General features: G+C 41.4%; 1 protein-coding gene across 2 annotated transcripts; it reads right to left on the minus strand.

Moving 5' to 3' along the window:
- Window positions 1-9,778: 9,778 nt before the first annotated feature.
- Window positions 9,779-16,133, minus strand: LOC139701381 (zinc finger protein 585A-like). 2 transcript variants are annotated; one of them, XM_071604982.1, is made up of 4 exons: window positions 16,100-16,133; window positions 15,465-15,591; window positions 14,908-15,000; window positions 9,779-13,100 (listed from the first exon to the last, which is right to left on the minus strand). In XM_071604982.1, exons 2-4 carry the CDS (start codon window positions 15,496-15,498, stop codon window positions 10,759-10,761), a joined length of 2,469 nt encoding a protein of 822 aa, XP_071461083.1. In that variant the 5' UTR covers window positions 15,499-15,591; window positions 16,100-16,133; the 3' UTR covers window positions 9,779-10,758. The 2 variants fall into 2 exon arrangements, with proteins under 2 accessions (XP_071461083.1, XP_071461082.1); XM_071604981.1 differs by lacking the exons at window positions 14,908-15,000; window positions 16,100-16,133 and having other exon boundaries at window positions 15,465-16,019.
- Between the last annotated feature and the right edge of the window lie 4,835 nt (window positions 16,134-20,968).

A 20,968-nucleotide genomic window follows, 5' to 3' on the forward strand; every position in this document is an offset into this window, starting at 1 on the left:
CAGCATCTCTTGCTCAGGACTTATGGGCATGTATTTCCAGAACAGCTCCTGAGAATCACCACCTTGGATCTCTACAATCCTCACTACCTGGGACTCATGTTGTCCTCACAGGTGCTAAGCCCGACTGAAGGAGGTGCCCAGTCTTCACACGAAGCCAACACTGTGTTCTACCCTTTATGATTCATGTGTATACTGTATATAGCATCTTGCTGGGAGTATCCTACTCCAGGGTGAGTATCACAGCACCCTTTCATTCCTGAGGCCTTATTGCTACTGAACGACCACTGCCTAGTGGCCCACTATCTCTGAGACAAGCTATTGCTACACCCTACCCTGTGGGAGCAAAATACCACAAAGCCATTCCATCTACCTTCTCAGCTGCTGCTGCACCCTGCCCCTCAAGGCCTGAACTAAAGTGGTATCCTGCCTACTGGGTAAACAGTGTCTTGGCCACCCAGAGCAGTCCCACACTCCTGTACCTGAACTGAAGCCGCACATTACCCTCCAAGGAACTGGTGCCTTGACCCAAATCAAGCAACAACACATCCCAGACTGAGCTGACATGGCACTCCATCTCCTAGGGAAACAGCATTGGCTGAGTTGTACCCAACCCTACAGGTTGAACAACAGTAGTGTCCTGCTTCCCTGGAACTGAACTAGCCACCTGGAGCCTAAGCTGGTGAGATACCCCTGACCAAGGCATGCAGCTGTCCCTGTGCTACCCCCTACATTCCAGGGCTCAAGCAACAGCTGAGCTCTGCCATCCCAGAGTCATTACTATAACTGCAGTTAGCCTCACAGAATTTGGGACATTGCCAGGACCCACCATCATCACTATTCAAAACATGATCCCTTGAGGCCTGAGTCATTACTGTGTCCTGAATTGCAGCTGCACCCTGCTTCCCACGCCCAATCCTCCATTGCATCCCTTCTACCCAGTAGCTGAGCCAGTGCTGTGGCGTGCCCTCGGATTCCAAGTCACATCTATAATCCAGACCATGGGCCCAAGCTGCTGGAGGTGCCTCAGAATGACAGACTAGTTTTATCAGGAATCTGAATCCAGCTCTGCCTCAGAGCAAACCTGCACCCCAAAGTCTAAATACTACCACAGGTTTGTGAGTCCCTGAGTCAAGGACTAGGTCAGACTCAATACAAAGAAGGATCCCTAAGCTAAGAGTCATCACTGTGAGAGAAATGAGAAAAGGAGGACCACAAAAGTCCTTGCTGCTGAGGATCCTAATAACCTATGATGATGTCATTCCTGCTATAAACCCTTATAGGTTAAGTCACCAAGGCACATGCACTATCGCTGATGTTGATCAAAGCTTAAGAAACCATACAGAGGCTATACCACTGCACTTCAGGGAATCAGCCATACTCTTCCCATCCAGCACACTAAGACCCATATGCAGGTGAAAAATCTCTCCCTACAAAAGCTACTCTGTGTAATATAGAAAAGGTAATTTTTCCACCAGATTTGTAGACATAAGAACATGAAAAGGCAAGAAAACATGACACTACCAAAGAAACAATAATTCTCCAATAATGACCAAAGAAATGGAGATTCACCAACTACCTTAAAAGGAATAAAAATAATTTTCTTAAGGACACTCTGTGAGATGTAAGAAAACACAGATAATTCAACAAAATCAGGAAAACAATCATGATCTGAATGAGAAATTCAACAGCAATAGATATCATAAAGAAGAATCAAACAAAAATCTTGGAACTGAATAATTCAATTAACAAATATAGAACATAGTAGAGAGCTTCAACAGCACCCTAGATCAAGCAGAAAAAAATTTGAACTTGCTATGATTTGGATGTGGGTTGTCCTCCAAGGATTAATGTGACAAAAGATTGATCCCCAGTGTGATAGCATGAGAGGTGGTGGAAATTTTAAGAGGCAGAGCCTAGTAGGGGTCACTGGGGCATGCCGTTGGAAGGGATTAACAAAGTTCCCTTAAGAAACATTAGTCCCCTCAAGAGAAAAAAAATTGGTCCTCTCCTCAATCTCTACCTTCCTGCCTTGCCATGGGATCTCACTCTCATGCACTCCTACCATGGTGCCATTCACCAAGATGTGACACATATAAAGGCAGCCCTCACCAGAACCAGTGCCATGCAATTTGGACTTTCAGCCTCCAAATTTTTATACATACCTAGCCTTAGATACTGTGTTATGGTATAAAAACAGATTTATACAGGACTAAAAGCAAGACCTGAAACCATAAAACTAGAAGAAAACAGGGGAAGCTCCTTGACATTGGCCTTGGCAATGATTTCTTGGATATCACATAATTCAGGCTACAAAAGCAAAAATAAATACACAGGACTATATCAAACAAAACAGCTCCTTCATAGCAGAAGAAACAGTCAACAAAATATAAATACAACCTACAGATTAGGAAAAAATATACGATACATTACAGCAACTGTTTATTTTTCATATATATATATATATATGTATATATATAAAAACAATGATGTCATGTTAATTATACCTTAAATATAAAATAAAATTTAGTTAGAAACAAAACTTAACTCATCCCCATTTCCCTAATGATTTTTTTTCAATTTTTTTTAGTTGTAGATGGACAGAATGCCTTTATTTTATTTGTTTATTTTTAGGAGGTGCTGAGGATCGAACCCAGTGTTTCATGCATGCTGTGCAAGCACTCTGCCACTGAGCTACAGCCTCAGTCCATCCTTAATATTTTACTATGGAAATTTTTAATCACACATAAAATTTAAAAGAATTTCATAGTTCACTTACTTTACTTACTTTATCACACATTTACCCAAGTTTTTATTTATCCATTGATTTACCTTACATTTTGGTGCATTTCAAAGTAAATTGCAAACATTAGCACACTTCCTCCTAAATATTTTTTTTAATATTTATTTTTTAGTTGTAGTTTAGTTGTAGAATATAGCTCAGTGGTAGAGCAGTGGTAGAGCACCTGTCTATCATATTTCAGACCCTAGATTTGATCTAGAGTACCACACATACACACAAAAAAATGTGTATGGAAGAGAAAATACTCATGGAATTGATCCATCTTTAATTAGGAGGCCATTTTACTCATAAAAGTCACACAAACACAACTCAAGTTCCTTAAGGATATGGGAAAATGTAGCTAATAGAAAAGGCCAGACAGTGCACAGTAAAAATGAGCCCAAAATGTATCCTGGATATTGGTATAAAAGTGGTGAAACTGCCATAAAGGCTGCAAGTTTAGTTAATAATATTGTCCCCAAGTCACTTTCCTATTCTCATCCATGTACTACAGTTAGTTTTAGCTTTAGGTGAAAAAAAAGTCAAAAGCCACCTTCTTTTACCTCTTTTTGCATCTTCCCTCCTCAGTAGGACCACAATGAGCTCCCATGGGGTTTTTGTTCTTGGGGGTGTGGGGGGTCCTCTTGATTTGACTAAGGTGCTCCCTCTAAGAGGGGAGGAGCTTCCTACCCCTGCAGCCCAAGATAGTTCCCAACCCTGGCCCCACATAAGAAGAGTAAACAAGAGATCCCCATGAAAAAACATCACGCTCAGTCACACAACCGGAGCAGAAGCACAGGGACAGGGTCAACGACAGGTACGCCAATTTGAGAGAGTTCCCGCTTATCCCTACACACAGCTCCTCAGGCTGTGGGGGTCTTTGCTGGCATGAGTCCCTGTGGGAACAAAGCTACCTGCAAATACACACCTCAGGCTCACAGGGCGATGTCCCTGTGCAAAGAGTCAGTCCCAGTCGCTCATACCAGTCCTGGGGCTGGGATTCGAGGGTCCATCCCTGTCCCCCAACATCACTCCTTCAGCCTGTCCAGGCCTTCTTTGGTCCTTAGAGCCCCAACAAATGGCCAACCCGCTGGAGTAGACAGGTCAGAGCCCAACCCAAGGCAGTGTCACAATAGGCACCTGCTCCCCAACGCCTCAGGGACACATCACTAGGCAACTGCTAGTTGATTATTACGACTGCATCTAACGGCTCACAGCAAGCGCATGCGCAGTTGCCAGACAGTCAAGACTAAGGACGCGGTCCCACCAGGAGGTAAATGAAACAGACGATTTGGGGAGGGGGGTCACAAAGGTCTCCACATGGACATTCATTGACCCTGAATTCAGTCACACTCTCAGAGCTGGGCTTAGGAAAGCCCATTCTCTGTGACAACCCTCAGGATCTTCTACGTCTTTGAACTGGCTGGTGGGGAACGTTAGGTCTGCACCACCCATTCCCACCCTCCAGGGGGGACCAGACTCTGTTCAGAGAGGACCCAAGCATTGAGAGATCCACCTGTCTTTAGTATCCCAGTGTCCACTTTTCCCAACATAATTTTTTTCAAATGGCTATCTTTTTTTTCCACTGAATGTTTTGACACTCTTATTGAAAATCATTTGTGAATGTACAGGTGGGTTTATTTCTAGAATCTCAAGGCCATTGGTCTATGTGTCTATGTGTACCCAGTACCACATTGTTTGGAATACTGTAGCTTTATAGTAAAATTTTAACAACTTTATTTTACTTATTTTTTATGTTGAGGATCGAACCCAGTACCTCACAAGTGCTAGGCAAGCGCTCTACCATTGAGCCACAACCCCAGACCTAAAGTAAATTTCAAAATCACAAAGTATTAGTTCTTCAACTTTATTCTTTCTCAAGGTTGTTTTGACTATTCCAAGTTTCTTGAAATTTCATATGCCTTATAGGATGAATTTTTCTATTAAAAAAATTTTCAGGGTTTGTGGAGATTATTTTAAACCTGCAGACTGGGGTACTGACTCCCATGATGCGTGTTGACCCACTAATAGTATCCCACAAGTTTCTTAGGCTTTATTCACTTTTTTCCTTTCTATTCCTTAGACTCAGTGATTTCAATTGTCATATTTTGAAGTTTGCCAATTTATTCTACTTTCAAAAATCTTCTTTTGAATCTCCCTAATGAGTTTTTCATTTTGGTTATTGTACTTTTTGCTCAAAAATTTCATTTTTGTACCTTTCTGTTTTCTATTTCTTTATTGTTTCCATTTTGTTTCTTCATGTGTTCTTGAACTTGTTTGTGGACATCTACCATTGGCTCTTTGTGCATTTTTAATATAACTGTTTTAAAATCTTTGTCTAATATATCCACCATCTGGTCTTACTCATTGACTATATTTTCCTTTGAATGAGTAATAATTTTCTGTTTCTTGGTATACCTTGAGATTATTTTTGTTCTCAGCTGGACATTTGAATCTTATACTACAGTAACTGGAAATTATATTTCGCTTTCCCCAGCATTTACTGAGTTTTGTTGATGCTGTTTTTTGTTTATTGTACAAGGGTATCTCCTGCTGGGGATGAACCTGAGTTGTCAACTTAAGATCTCAGGTTTTTCCTGTGCCCACATCTGTCCCTGGGCATTTATAGTGACTTTTAAAATTTCCTATATAATAATGGTTTTCAATTGTCCTAGTCCTTAAATTTCTATTTCCCAAAAGGTAAAATATGAGGAAGTGAATGGGAAACAAACATGGACTGGCTTTTTAAATCCTTTGAAGGCCACATCACTCAGTGGGGTCTGCAATAATAGTGATTTGCCTCTGTGTCTCTACCTCCATGATCAGAAGCTGCAATCACTGATCAGAATATAGATCCCCAATATTTGAAAAAGATTCTTATTGTCAAACATGACTCCTGCTGCTCAGGAAAGAGAGCATGGCTGAAATCTAGAGGTGTTGTCTGGTAGCTGCTATTGTGCTGAGTGTTGAAACATACCAAAACTAATAGCAATTTACTTTCCAGCAACTGTAAGCCTTTTAATAGGCCCCAGAGTCCCAAAAATAATTACATAAGATAAATTCTGTCAGTAGTTTATGTCTAAGTGGAGAAATTGATTCTTGGCACTTTGGACTTTCCACCTTCCCTAACATCAATATTTCATTCTGTTTACAGCAAAACCTGCACACAGAGATATTTATAGCAGCTTTATTCATAATATCCTAAAACTGTAAGCAACAAAAATACCCTTCAGTGGTTGGATAAATAAACTGTGGCACATCCAGACAATGGAATATTGTTCAGCACTAAAAAGAAATGAGCTATCAAGCCATGAAAAGACATAGAGGAAACCTAGATACATATTACTAATTGAAAGAAGGCTATCTAATACTGTATGATTTCAACTGTATAACATTCTGGAAAATACAAAACTATGGAGAGAGTAAAAAGATGCCAGGAGCTAGGGGGAGAAATATACAGAGGATTTTTAGGGCGGTAAAGCTACTCTGTATCCTAATGATGAATACATGTCATTATTAGTTTGTCTCAACCTATAGAATGTACAGTGACATAAGATTACATAAGGAAACAATTGAATACAAATTAATAGACAAGAAAAAGGAAGTCTAGTAGAGAAAGGGGGGAGATGGGAGGAAAAAGGGGGATCATGAACTGATATCAATTTCCATGCATGTATGAGTTTGTTAGGAGAAACCAACTATTATGTATAACCATAAAGCTCTATTAAAAAATAAAAGTGCTAATAAAAATGAATTCTAATGTAAACTGTGAACTTTGGGTGATAATGAGTGTCAATGTAGGTTCTTCAATTGTAAACAGATTGGGTATGTCAAAATGCAGTCTACTGTCATGTGTAACTAATTAAAACAAATAAAAATTGTAGCCTTAATTAGAAGAAAAAACCCCAAATGTACCACTCTGGTGGGGGGATGTGATAATGGAAGAGACTATGTATGCAGTGGTAGAAATGTACGGGAAATCTCTGTAACTTCTAATTTTGTGTGACCCTAAGACTGCAATAAAATGTAAAAAGTCATATCCCCCTAGTCATGTATTAGAACTGTTATGCAATGACAACTATAAAAGTAAAATAATGGAAAGTAATTTACAACAAAATGTTTTCCCTCCATGAGGCTTGGGCCTGTAGAGGATGGTCAGGTGCTTCTGTCAGCTTATAATTTAATTAATAGGGCACCCTCATTGGGCTCTGCCAGTCCTGCTCCCATCATGTAACCCATATTGGCACTTCATTCTTGCATAACCCCATTTTTATTGACTCTTTTTACTTATACATAACATCAGGGTTCATTTTGGCATAATTATAAAAACATGGACTATCATTTCCTCTAACTCAGTCCCCATTACTTCCCCATTCCTTCCCCTGCCCCTGTTCCCTCTACTGGTATTTCTGCTATTTATAGTTTTTCTTTTTTCTTAATGCCTTGTGGATATACATGATGGTAAGATTCATATATGTACATAAAAGTTAAGTCAGATCAATGCTACTGTCCTTCCCTTACCCCACTCCACCTCTCTGCCATCAATTCCCTTCATTAGTTCAACAATTTTTTCTTCTGTTTTGATGGAATTCCTCCCTCCCTTTCCCCCCATTCTCTCTTTCTTATTATCCCTTATTTTGAACTAGTTTCTGCATATCAGAGAAAACATTCAACCTTTGACTTTGGGGGCTTATTTCACTTGTAGCATGATTGTCTACATGTTATGCTAGTTCCATCCACTTACCAGCAAATTCCATAACCCCATTTTAAAGGTGAGGCAATCAAGGCAACTCCTAGACAGTAATTCCTAAATAGATCACTGTTGTGCCAGAATTTGAACCTAGGTTCACAGCTTTCTCTCACCATTCTTCTTGTGTCACTTCTCAAAAATTTGAAGCTCAACTTGTGATCTCCTGATATCCCCAGATCCTCCTCAGCCATCCTGGGTTGATAATTGCCCTGTGCTTTATGAGGCACTCAGAAGGTGGGTGTCTATGAGGCTGGGACCTCATCCTTGTCCCTCAGGCCTTCTATCTACAAACACGGGGAAACAGTGCTGAGAAACTTGGGAGTAGTCAAGGACGACTGGGGGCCTCAAAAAGTAATGGGGGCAGTGAGGAATCTACAGACATTATACTAGAGGGGTTAGTGAGGAACCAGCATATAGTGCCAGGATTTGATGGGGAGGGGTCACAGATACTGTGTCACTGGTCAAGATATAACAGACATGGGAATGTAGGGCCCCCATCATAATTGTCCTATTGTTAATAGGGTGCTATGGAGAGTGCAATGGAGGCTCCAAAATGTAGATGGGAAATGTGGTTATGGTTTGTTATCAGCCATTTACCTTTACTACAGAGGAGAAAGGCAGGTTAACAGTATGAACCATATTGGAAGAATCACCAAGTGCTGTACTGGGGATAGTTACAGAGACTGCTAAGTGAGTAATAGAAGATCACTGGTTACCACTGTGATGGACAAATAAGTGGAGGGGGATCACACATCCCCCTACAGATGTAATAAAATTATCAGCTAACATTTGGATTTGCCAATATTTCTTAATTCTGACATTGTATTAAGTGGTCATCAGACACTGGAGCATGGAAGTTAGCAGACATTGTCACAAATAGGATGAAGTAACAAATATGCTGAAGTGAAATTGGGGGAGGGAGGAAGTAATAAAATCTACAGGTACTATTTCCAGGGATTAAGTAGGGGTGACACACATAAAAAGGGGATAACAGAGAGTGGACAGACATTATTCTGGGGCAGATTAAGAAGGGGGAAAAGGTGACCATAATTACTCTGAAAGGTCAGTAGCCACTGCCCTAAGTTGGGGGGAAATGGAGGGTCACGAGATATTCTAAGTTGGTGAAACAGTAGTGAAATCTTAGCTACAGTGCTGGATGGGGAAAAAGGAGGTAATGGTCAACAACAATCTTCTAAGATAGGGAAGGTCATCCTGTGCATCATCAGATACAGTGAAGGAAGAGTGTGGAGACATAAATGTGGATGAGCAGATATTAAGCTAGGCAAGGACAGTGGGATAGATCATGGAGCACTGCCCCATCAGGAGCCAGGGCAATAAATCCCCAGCCCTCCCCCCCTTGATCAGGTCATCTCTTGGTCTCTATCCTTACCTCTTCATATTGCCCTTCACAAGAACAAGACCATCTCTGCACAGCCTATTTCCCACTCCCAGCATTGCCAATGCATTGGCCCTAGACAAATCATTCTGCTGGCTCCAGTAAGGCCATCCAGAAGCTGAATTTCAAAACATGCCCAAGTATCTGTAAGCTAATGCTACCCATTTGGGGTTGGTCACCTAATTTGCAAGATCCAACCTTGCCTACTCTTGGCCCTTCCATACTTGGCACACCTGTCAAAACAGGATAAGCAGGTCTACAGATGGAATTATTTGGTGTTAGAACTCTGGACTTTGTGCAGCGTAGAACTGTGAATGCAGGGGCTTCAAAATGAGTGGGATTTTAAAAAACACTCTGGAACTGACATTTTGGAATTTTAGAATCATGGCAGGGAATCCTGGGATTTCCTATACCTAAATTTTTCTTCTTTAAATGGGTTAGTATCGAGAAATTTTATAGACTTTATTTAGCTTTAGGGCTAGGAAGGGACACAGCTTAAGTAAACATTAAAAATGGAAATGCTTACCATGTTTTAAGCAAGCTGGTTCTCCCTTTTGGAGCCTCATATGCTGCAAAACAGAAAGGAACCGAGGGAATCTGGGGTAAGGATGGGTCAATACTCCACAATGTGCATATGCCTGCTACATGGCAGACATGGGTCTAGGCCCCTAGTGGTGAAGAAAACAAAAAAAAAATTCTAGAGTGGGAGCCACAGGCAAAAAAGCATCATAGATAAGGCTCCATGGCATAAGTGCTATGGAGAAAGATAAAAGGGGAAGGTAGAGGGGGCTTGGATTTTAATCAGGTAGGGAAGGGCTATGAGGTGACCTTGGAGGAAAGGCATAAAGGGAAAAGCTACAAAGATATAATGAAAAACAGTGCTCTGTGCAGAGGCACAGCAAATTCAAAGGTCCAAGACAGGAACTAAATGAATGTGTTGAAGGCATGCGGGGAGGAGGTCTTTGTGGAGTACATGACATGAAGATGAACACAAAACATAATATATGTTGGGGTTTGTTATAAGTTAGTAATTTGTTCTTATGTAAGTTGAGTCATTAAGGAAGGCAAATAAGTGTGAAGAACTGTGACTAAGGGAGACTTAATTTGACCCAGATGACCTGAAAATTCTTACCTCAAATGGCTCTCCCAAAGACAGTGAACTGAGTTCAAAAGATACTATGCTGGGGGTCAGAAGACAATGTGATGATAGCTTCTGAGGCACGAAGACACTACAAGTAGCTGTAAGTGGGGTGACAAATCCTGTGTTAGATGATAATGGTAAATCCACATACACTCTTTTGTGTCAGTATAGATAAGGAATATATTTTATTACATCACTTCCTTGATAGAAGCAGCAATGGTAGACTGAATATACACAAATGTGTTAGATTCAACCAAAGAATGAAAACCCTCATGCCTGTTAGATATGTTCTTCAGGAAACAACTTACAGAACTAAGGACATATCACCACCCTCTATATTGTGTTGTTTTACTGTTCAATTTGTTGGCATTGTCCCTATTCCACCAAGAGGATTATCATGATTATAATTTATCCTTCCTATGAAGAATTTGGTACCTATGTTCCACTGTATTTTTCATGAGAAGGCTTCCTCTAAAGCACCAGTTCCTTCTCAGTATGCCCCAGGATTTAACAATGGTGATGACAATGTAGAATCCCCCCACCCCGCCATTCAGCTCCTTCTCAGAGGTCCTCTTGTAAACAGTGCAGTGTCACATTCTGCTGTGGGCATTTCTACTTACAATAATATACATATTATTCTGTTGCATGGATTCAATAGTGTCATGTCCTCAGTAAGGTTTTTCTCACACTGTTTAAGTGTGAATACTCTGGTGCACATTGAGTACAGATTTCTGAACAAAGCCTTTCCCACAGACTACACACTTGTAGGGCTTGTCTCCAGTATGTGTTGTTTGGTGTTTATTCAAATTTGACCTGTCAGTAAAGGCTTTGCCACATTCAGCACACACATAAGGCTTTTCGCCTGTGTGAATTCGCTGATGCACTTGGAGCTGAGATTTCTTAGTGAAAGATTTCCCACAGTCACTGCATTCATAAGGTTTCTCTCCAGTATGAATTCTGTGATGTGTAATCAACTCTGACTTCTGTCTGAAGGTCTTCCCACATTCAGAACAGATGTAAGGCTTCTCTCCTGTGTGGGTTTTTTGGTGTTTACTGAGATTTGACCTGCCACTAAAGGCCTTGCCACATTCACCACACACATAGGGTTTCTCGCCTGTGTGAATTGGCTGATGTACCAGCAGCTGAGACTTGGACGTGAAGGACTTCCCACAATCACTGCATTCATAAGGTTTCTCTCCTGTATGAATTCTTTGATGAGTAATGAAGTTTGACTTTCGGATAAAGGCTCTTCCACATTCAGTGCATACATAGGGTTTCTCCCCCGTATGAATTTTCTGATGCACAATGAGTATTGATTTCTGATTGAAGGCTTTCCCACATTCATGGCATTCATACTGCCTCTCTCCAGTATGAATTTTCTGGTGTATATTGAGGTGTGACTTTTGGGTGAAGGCTTTTCCACAGGTACTGCATTCATAAGGTTTCTCTCCGGTATGAATTCTCTGATGTGTTATCAAGTCTGATCTCTGAGTAAAGGCCTTTCCACATTTAGAACATACATAAGACTTTTCTCCTGTATGAGTTTTCTGATGTGTGATGAGATTTGACCTGTTGGTGAATGCCTTCCCACATTTATTGCACATGTAAGGTTTTTCTCCTGTGTGAATTCGTTTATGCACATGCAGTTGTGACTTAGAAGTAAAGAATTTCCCACAGTGACCACATTTATAAGGTTTCTCTCCAGTATGAATAATTTGATGTGCAATCAAGTGTGCCTTCTGGATGAAGGCCAGCCCACACTTCGTGCACACATAGGATTTTTCTCCTGTATGAATTCTCTGATGCACTGTGAGTGCTGACTTCTGAGTAAAGGCTTTTCCACAGTCACCACATTCATAGGGTTTCTCTCCAGTGTGAATTCTCTGATGAATAATTAACTCTGACCTGTAAGTAAAGGCCTTCCCACATTCAGCACATATGGACGATTTCTCTCTAATTTGAACTTTCTTATTTGCAACAAGGTTAGAACTATTGTTGAAGACCTTCCCATATTCGGTACATGAATAGGGCTTTACTCTTGTGTGAATTCGTTGATGTACCTGGAGTTGAGACTTGGAAATGAAGGCTTTCCCACAGTAACTGCATTCATATGGCTTTTCTCCAGTATGAATTCTTCGGTGTGCAACCAAGTGTGTCTTCTGGATGAAGGCCTGTCCACATTCAATACATATGTAGGATCGCTCTCCTGTATGAATTTTCTGATGCATCTTGAGTGTGGACTTTTGTGTAAATGCTTTGCCACAGTCACCGCATTCATGGTGTCTCTCTCCAGTATGAATTTTCTGATGTATACTGAGATCTGAGTTATAAGAGAAGCCTTTCCCACATTCACTGCATTCATAGAGTTTCTCTCCAGTGTGAATTCTATGATGCCTGAAGAGAGAAGACACTTGGAAAAAGGACTTTCCGCATTCATTGCATTTATAGGGCTTTTCTCTAGTATGGGTTTTTTGATGTGTGATGAATTCTGGCTTATGCACAAAAGCCTTGCCACATTCAATACATACATAGAGTTTTTCTCCTGTATGAACTCTCATATGTACCTTGAGCTGTGATTTATGGGTGAAGATCTTTCCAAATTCTGCACAATCATAGGATTTCTCTCCCGTATGAATTTTCTGATATCGAGAGGGTACTTGTTGATAACTGAGATTTGTTCTACTTTGATTATGGTTCCATAATTTCTCTCCTGTTAGAGTATACTCATGGTCATCAGTATAGGAAGAAATTTTACTACATTCAGTCATCTTTTTAATGCTATTTGATGTATTACTTCTATAATGACTGTATAAATCTAAATTATGTTTCAAGACATTCCCAAATGAGCCAAATTGGTGGGGTCTTTTGGAGGGGGGAATAATGTTTGGGCTCATGTGGATTATTTTTGTAATGCCTTCATACTCATGATGACTCTTTGTAGTCCATATTTTCTTGATGAAAGCAGTATCATTTATTGATTTACTTCCTGTTTGATGATAGGTGACTATCTGATCACCAATCTGCTGCAATTCTTCTAGAATAAAATACAAGAAAACATCACTTGTAATACCACCCCACTGCTCAATGTGGAAAGAAGTTTTTCAGAAATCTGTTATAAGGTTTGAAACCCAAATACATCTTCTCAGAAAAGAAAGAGGTGATTTTAGCTCAAAGAACAGCTAAAAGAGGCTAAAGGGAAGGGTACAAATACCTCATCCAGGTTGAACAAAGAGAAAAGGGTGAGTGTCATTTGATGAGGAGGTTGACGATGGTATTGATAGGAAACATTCTGGCATACAATTCAAGAAAGGAAATAAACTAAGCAGATAGCACTATGGACATGTGGGAAAAAATAAGGCAAAGAACAAGATATATTGCAAAGTTATATTTATGTAATCTAATGATACATAGCCCTAATTTACTATAAATTTTATAACAAGCATGAATTAAAAATGTTTCTATCAGCCAGGTAGCACATGCCTGTAATCTCAGTGGCTTGGGAGACTGGAATAAGAGGATTATGAGTTTGAGAGAAGTCTCAGCAAATCAGCAAGGCCCTCAGCAACTTAGCAAGACCCTGTCTCAAAATAAAAAATAAAAAGGACTGGGGAGGTTGCTCAGTGGTTAAGCGCCCCTGGATTCAATCCTCAGTCCCCCCCCAAAAAAGTTTGGGTCATACAAAAGAGTGACCTATAGTGGGAGTGTTAACTGAAGACTATGATTAAACTCAAGCAGATAAGGTACACAAAATAGTAACAATAAATCCAACCGATCAGGCAGAGAAACCCTAGTTAATGTGAAGTCACTCAAGCAGCATGAGAAGGAAAGTTTGGGAAAGGTGACTGATAATGTCAAGTATCACATATAAGTATACCCAAAGGTTAAGTGACAGTGACCCCCACATCATCAATTGGGAAACTGAAGAAATGAAAAATCTCATGGAAATAACTATGGAGAAAACAGGAGGAGTCCCAGGTTGGAGACTGTAGGGAGCCACTCTGAATGACTCAAGCCTTCCATCCTGAAGCAAGGCTTTGACCATCACTACATTTCGTTGTCCCAGTTCAGGAAGTTAAGGGCATATCTTCAGATGTGGGCGATGCCCCTTGAATTACACTCACCTGACCCTTGTAATCCTGCCCCTTCTGGTCTTTTTTTGGATGGAACTTTCTCAGAACAAGGGTCCCCCCAATAAAGGCCCACTTCTGAATGTGCTCGCTCTCTCTTGCCAAACTTTCGTGACTTTCTCTTGCTCTCCTATTTGGGGAGCCTGAGGCCGAGAGTGGAGAAGCTGTCCTGAAGCTTGTTTAAAGGTAAAGTGTGTGTCTGTGTTTTATTTGGTGTCCCTGGAAATTCACACGAGCCACCTTAAGTTCAGCTGCCCACATCGGTTGGGGGCAGCAGGAGACAAAAGTTCTGAGGCATCTCAGAAAGAAAAAGGGACTAACAGGAATGTGAATATGTGTCACATAGTAAATCTGAAGTAAAGTAGATCCATAAATGCCTGGATGTGTAAACAAAGACTCTAGAACTACATGAAAGGTAGGGATTTAAAAAAAAAAAGTTAAGAGAAAAAGGGCATAACAAAAAAGAATAATCCTTAATGAGACCATTTGTTACGGGCAGAATTCAAAAAGCCAAGGAAGACAGAAATGGCAAAGGTCAATCAGGTAGAAGGCATTTAGTTATCTGAAAAGTCAATATCGAGGACACTCAAAAAATTGAGTACCTTCCAGAAAAGCATTTCAAAGCACCTCAGATTCTTAAAGACAGCTGAGATTTGCTCTCTTGCGTTGCTGAAACTCCCTTATCTCCCATTTACAAGGGTGACACTCACTCACCTGGACAGCTCTGGTGTGGGTTCTCACCCTGCAGTGCCCACGGCTCCTGTCCTTGTTCCACCATGAAAACCTCTGACTCAGGAACTTGATACCCTGTTCATGGGAAATGACAGAGGACTGGTTCCAGCTAATTCAGTTTCAGAGCCCAATCTATCAATTTGTTTTTCTTTTTTGGTAGCAGGGATTGAACTCAGGCACTCAACCACTAAGCCTCATCCCCAGCCCTATTTTGTATTTATTTAGAGACACAGTCTCACTGAGATACTTAGCACCTCACCATTGCTGAGGCTGGCTTTGAACTCACGATCCTCCTATCTCAGCCTTCCTAGCTGCTGGAATTATAGGCATGTGCCACCACGCCCAGCAGCCCAATTAATCTTATGAGTCAATAAAGTTTTTTTTTTAAGAAGAGTAGTCATGTATCTCTATGAATAGAGTAATATGAAGATTCTCAAAGGAGATAAAGAATTCTGGACATTGTTCCACAGAATTCATCCAACTGAGAGTGGAAACACTCTCAGAAACCTCCTTTCAGATACCACGGTGACAAAGCTTACCTACTGAGAGCAGGTGGCTGTAGGTCTCCTGCATCACATCCCGGTAGAGGTTTCTCTGAGCAGGATCCAGATGCTGCCATTCCTCTCTGCTGAAATCTATAGTCACATCCCTGAAGGACACTGGTCCCTGTAAAGGGAAAATTCCTGTTCAATGTGAACAGTTAGTTTTTGGGATGCAAAAACAGTATTTAGGAATTTGGAACATGACTTTTGCAATTGTTTTTAATTTAACTCCTTTTTTAAAAAACTCACACCAGGGAATAATGCCAACAGCATGGCTGACTAGAAACCCTAGCACTCATCCACCAACACAGAGACAGGCAAAGCAACAAACAACTACATTTTGATTAAAATAACTAAAGAAAAGTGCCAAAGTACATTAAAGGAGTAGTAGAAACCTTATAAAGTATAGAGACCCAGGCTAGTCACATAAAGAACAAAAGGCAATACCTCACCTCTGCCACCCCTAAGTAGCAGTTAGCACAGAATTAAGAGAAAGGTAAGCAAGCGGACTCCAGCAACCACCACCTATTGCCATCTATCCTAGCTGGCGACCTAAGGCTGGGTTCACAAAATCTGACTCTTCTGATAACTTAAGAAAACAGCCAAGAAAGCATGCAAACACACAGAAGTACCTTTTCAAAATCTGGGGATGGCTCTGTGACCTTAGGGGCCTGTGGAAAGAGAGAGAGCCACTAGAATTCTTTATTCTTATATAGGGGACACACAAGGGGAGGTTCCATGGAACATTCTACACCAGAAGGGGCAAGGGGTGGGATTACAGAGGAACAGATGCGTGTAGCTCAACCCCACCGGGTGACGCCTACTCCTGGAGCCATGCCCCATTATCTGAGTGGAGGTAAAGCCCAAGTTATTGTGGGGCACAATAATTGCTCAGCATCTCTTGCTCAGGACTTATGGGCATGTATTTCCAGAACAGCTCCTGAGAATCACCACCTTGGATCTCTACAATCCTCACTACCTGGGACTCATGTTGTCCTCACAGGTGCTAAGCCCGACTGAAGGAGGTGCCCAGTCTTCACACGAAGCCAACACTGTGTTCTACCCTTTATGATTCATGTGTATACTGTATATAGCATCTTGCTGGGAGTATCCTACTCCAGGGTGAGTATCACAGCACCCTTTCATTCCTGAGGCCTTATTGCTACTGAATGACCACTGCCTAGTGGCCCACTATCTCTGAGACAAGCTATTGCTACACCCTACCCTGTGGGAGCAAAATACCACAAAGCCATTCCATCTACCTTCTCAGCTGCTGCTGCACCCTGCCCCTCAAGGCCTGAACTAAAGTGGTATCCTGCCTACTGGGTAAACAGTGTCTTGGCCACCCAGAGCAGTCCCACACTCCTGTACCTGAACTGAAGCCGCACATTACCCTCCAAGGAACTGGTGCCTTGACCCAAATCAAGCAACAACACATCCCAGACTGAGCTGACATGGCACTCCATCTCCTAGGGAAACAGCATTGGCTGAGTTGTACCCAACCCTACAGGTTGAACAACAGTAGTGTCCTGCTTCCCTGGAACTGAACTAGCCACCTGGAGCCTAAGCTGGTGAGATACCCCTGACCAAGGCATGCAGCTGTCCCTGTGCTACCCCCTACATTCCAGGGCTCAAGCAACAGCTGAGCTCTGCCATCCCAGAGTCATTACTATAACTGCAGTTAGCCTCACAGAATTTGGGACATTGCCAGGACCCACCATCATCACTATTCAAAACATGATCCCTTGAGGCCTGAGTCATTACTGTGTCCTGAATTGCAGCTGCACCCTGCTTCCCACGCCCAATCCTCCATTGCATCCCTTCTACCCAGTAGCTGAGCCAGTGCTGTGGCGTGCCCTCGGATTCCAAGTCACATCTATAATCCAGACCATGGGCCCAAGCTGCTGGAGGTGCCTCAGAATGACAGACTAGTTTTATCAGGAATCTGAATCCAGCTCTGCCTCAGAGCAAACCTGCACCCCAAAGTCTAAATACTACCACAGGTTTGTGAGTCCCTGAGTCAAGGACTAGGTCAGACTCAATACAAAGAAGGATCCCTAAGCTAAGAGTCATCACTGTGAGAGAAATGAGAAAAGGAGGACCACAAAAGTCCTTGCTGCTGAGGATCCTAATAACCTATGATGATGTCATTCCTGCTATAAACCCTTATAGGTTAAGTCACCAAGGCACATGCACTATCGCTGATGTTGATCAAAGCTTAAGAAACCATACAGAGGCTATACCACTGCACTTCAGGGAATCAGCCATACTCTTCCCATCCAGCACACTAAGACCCATATGCAGGTGAAAAATCTCTCCCTACAAAAGCTACTCTGTGTAATATAGAAAAGGTAATTTTTCCACCAGATTTGTAGACATAAGAACATGAAAAGGCAAGAAAACATGACACTACCAAAGAAACAATAATTCTCCAATAATGACCAAAGAAATGGAGATTCACCAACTACCTTAAAAGGAATAAAAATAATTTTCTTAAGGACACTCTGTGAGATGTAAGAAAACACAGATAATTCAACAAAATCAGGAAAACAATCATGATCTGAATGAGAAATTCAACAGCAATAGATATCATAAAGAAGAATCAAACAAAAATCTTGGAACTGAATAATTCAATTAACAAATATAGAACATAGTAGAGAGCTTCAACAGCACCCTAGATCAAGCAGAAAAAAATTTGAACTTGCTATGATTTGGATGTGGGTTGTCCTCCAAGGATTAATGTGACAAAAGATTGATCCCCAGTGTGATAGCATGAGAGGTGGTGGAAATTTTAAGAGGCAGAGCCTAGTAGGGGTCACTGGGGCATGCCGTTGGAAGGGATTAACAAAGTTCCCTTAAGAAACATTAGTCCCCTCAAGAGAAAAAAAATTGGTCCTCTCCTCAATCTCTACCTTCCTGCCTTGCCATGGGATCTCACTCTCATGCACTCCTACCATGGTGCCATTCACCAAGATGTGACACATATAAAGGCAGCCCTCACCAGAACCAGTGCCATGCAATTTGGACTTTCAGCCTCCAAATTTTTATACATACCTAGCCTTAGATACTGTGTTATGGTATAAAAACAGATTTATACAGGACTAAAAGCAAGACCTGAAACCATAAAACTAGAAGAAAACAGGGGAAGCTCCTTGACATTGGCCTTGGCAATGATTTCTTGGATATCACATAATTCAGGCTACAAAAGCAAAAATAAATACACAGGACTATATCAAACAAAACAGCTCCTTCATAGCAGAAGAAACAGTCAACAAAATATAAATACAACCTACAGATTAGGAAAAAATATACGATACATTACAGCAACTGTTTATTTTTCATATATATATATATATGTATATATATAAAAACAATGATGTCATGTTAATTATACCTTAAATATAAAATAAAATTTAGTTAGAAACAAAACTTAACTCATCCCCATTTCCCTAATGATTTTTTTTCAATTTTTTTTAGTTGTAGATGGACAGAATGCCTTTATTTTATTTGTTTATTTTTAGGAGGTGCTGAGGATCGAACCCAGTGTTTCATGCATGCTGTGCAAGCACTCTGCCACTGAGCTACAGCCTCAGTCCATCCTTAATATTTTACTATGGAAATTTTTAATCACACATAAAATTTAAAAGAATTTCATAGTTCACTTACTTTACTTACTTTATCACACATTTACCCAAGTTTTTATTTATCCATTGATTTACCTTACATTTTGGTGCATTTCAAAGTAAATTGCAAACATTAGCACACTTCCTCCTAAATATTTTTTTTAATATTTATTTTTTAGTTGTAGTTTAGTTGTAGAATATAGCTCAGTGGTAGAGCAGTGGTAGAGCACCTGTCTATCATATTTCAGACCCTAGATTTGATCTAGAGTACCACACATACACACAAAAAAATGTGTATGGAAGAGAAAATACTCATGGAATTGATCCATCTTTAATTAGGAGGCCATTTTACTCATAAAAGTCACACAAACACAACTCAAGTTCCTTAAGGATATGGGAAAATGTAGCTAATAGAAAAGGCCAGACAGTGCACAGTAAAAATGAGCCCAAAATGTATCCTGGATATTGGTATAAAAGTGGTGAAACTGCCATAAAGGCTGCAAGTTTAGTTAATAATATTGTCCCCAAGTCACTTTCCTATTCTCATCCATGTACTACAGTTAGTTTTAGCTTTAGGTGAAAAAAAAGTCAAAAGCCACCTTCTTTTACCTCTTTTTGCATCTTCCCTCCTCAGTAGGACCACAATGAGCTCCCATGGGGTTTTTGTTCTTGGGGGTGTGGGGGGTCCTCTTGATTTGACTAAGGTGCTCCCTCTAAGAGGGGAGGAGCTTCCTACCCCTGCAGCCCAAGATAGTTCCCAACCCTGGCCCCACATAAGAAGAGTAAACAAGAGATCCCCATGAAAAAACATCACGCTCAGTCACACAACCGGAGCAGAAGCACAGGGACAGGGTCAACGACAGGTACGCCAATTTGAGAGAGTTCCCGCTTATCCCTACACACAGCTCCTCAGGCTGTGGGGGTCTTTGCTGGCATGAGTCCCTGTGGGAACAAAGCTACCTGCAAATACACACCTCAGGCTCACAGGGCGATGTCCCTGTGCAAAGAGTCAGTCCCAGTCGCTCATACCAGTCCTGGGGCTGGGATTCGAGGGTCCATCCCTGTCCCCCAACATCACTCCTTCAGCCTGTCCAGGCCTTCTTTGGTCCTTAGAGCCCCAACAAATGGCCAACCCGCTGGAGTAGACAGGTCAGAGCCCAACCCAAGGCAGTGTCACAATAGGCACCTGCTCCCCAACGCCTCAGGGACACATCACTAGGCAACTGCTAGTTGATTATTACGACTGCATCTAACGGCTCACAGCAAGCGCATGCGCAGTTGCCAGACAGTCAAGACTAAGGACGCGGTCCCACCAGGAGGTAAATGAAACAGACGATTTGGGGAGGGGGGTCACAAAGGTCTCCACATGGACATTCATTGACCCTGAATTCAGTCACACTCTCAGAGCTGGGCTTAGGAAAGCCCATTCTCTGTGACAACCCTCAGGATCTTCTACGTCTTTGAACTGGCTGGTGGGGAACGTTAGGTCTGCACCACCCATTCCCACCCTCCAGGGGGGACCAGACTCTGTTCAGAGAGGACCCAAGCATTGAGAGATCCACCTGTCTTTAGTATCCCAGTGTCCACTTTTCCCAACATAATTTTTTTCAAATGGCTATCTTTTTTTTCCACTGAATGTTTTGACACTCTTATTGAAAATCATTTGTGAATGTACAGGTGGGTTTATTTCTAGAATCTCAAGGCCATTGGTCTATGTGTCTATGTGTACCCAGTACCACATTGTTTGGAATACTGTAGCTTTATAGTAAAATTTTAACAACTTTATTTTACTTATTTTTTATGTTGAGGATCGAACCCAGTACCTCACAAGTGCTAGGCAAGCGCTCTACCATTGAGCCACAACCCCAGACCTAAAGT

This window comes from Marmota flaviventris, chromosome 18 (genome assembly GCF_047511675.1).
Source record: "Marmota flaviventris isolate mMarFla1 chromosome 18, mMarFla1.hap1, whole genome shotgun sequence".
Lineage (NCBI taxonomy): Eukaryota > Metazoa > Chordata > Mammalia > Rodentia > Sciuridae > Marmota > Marmota flaviventris.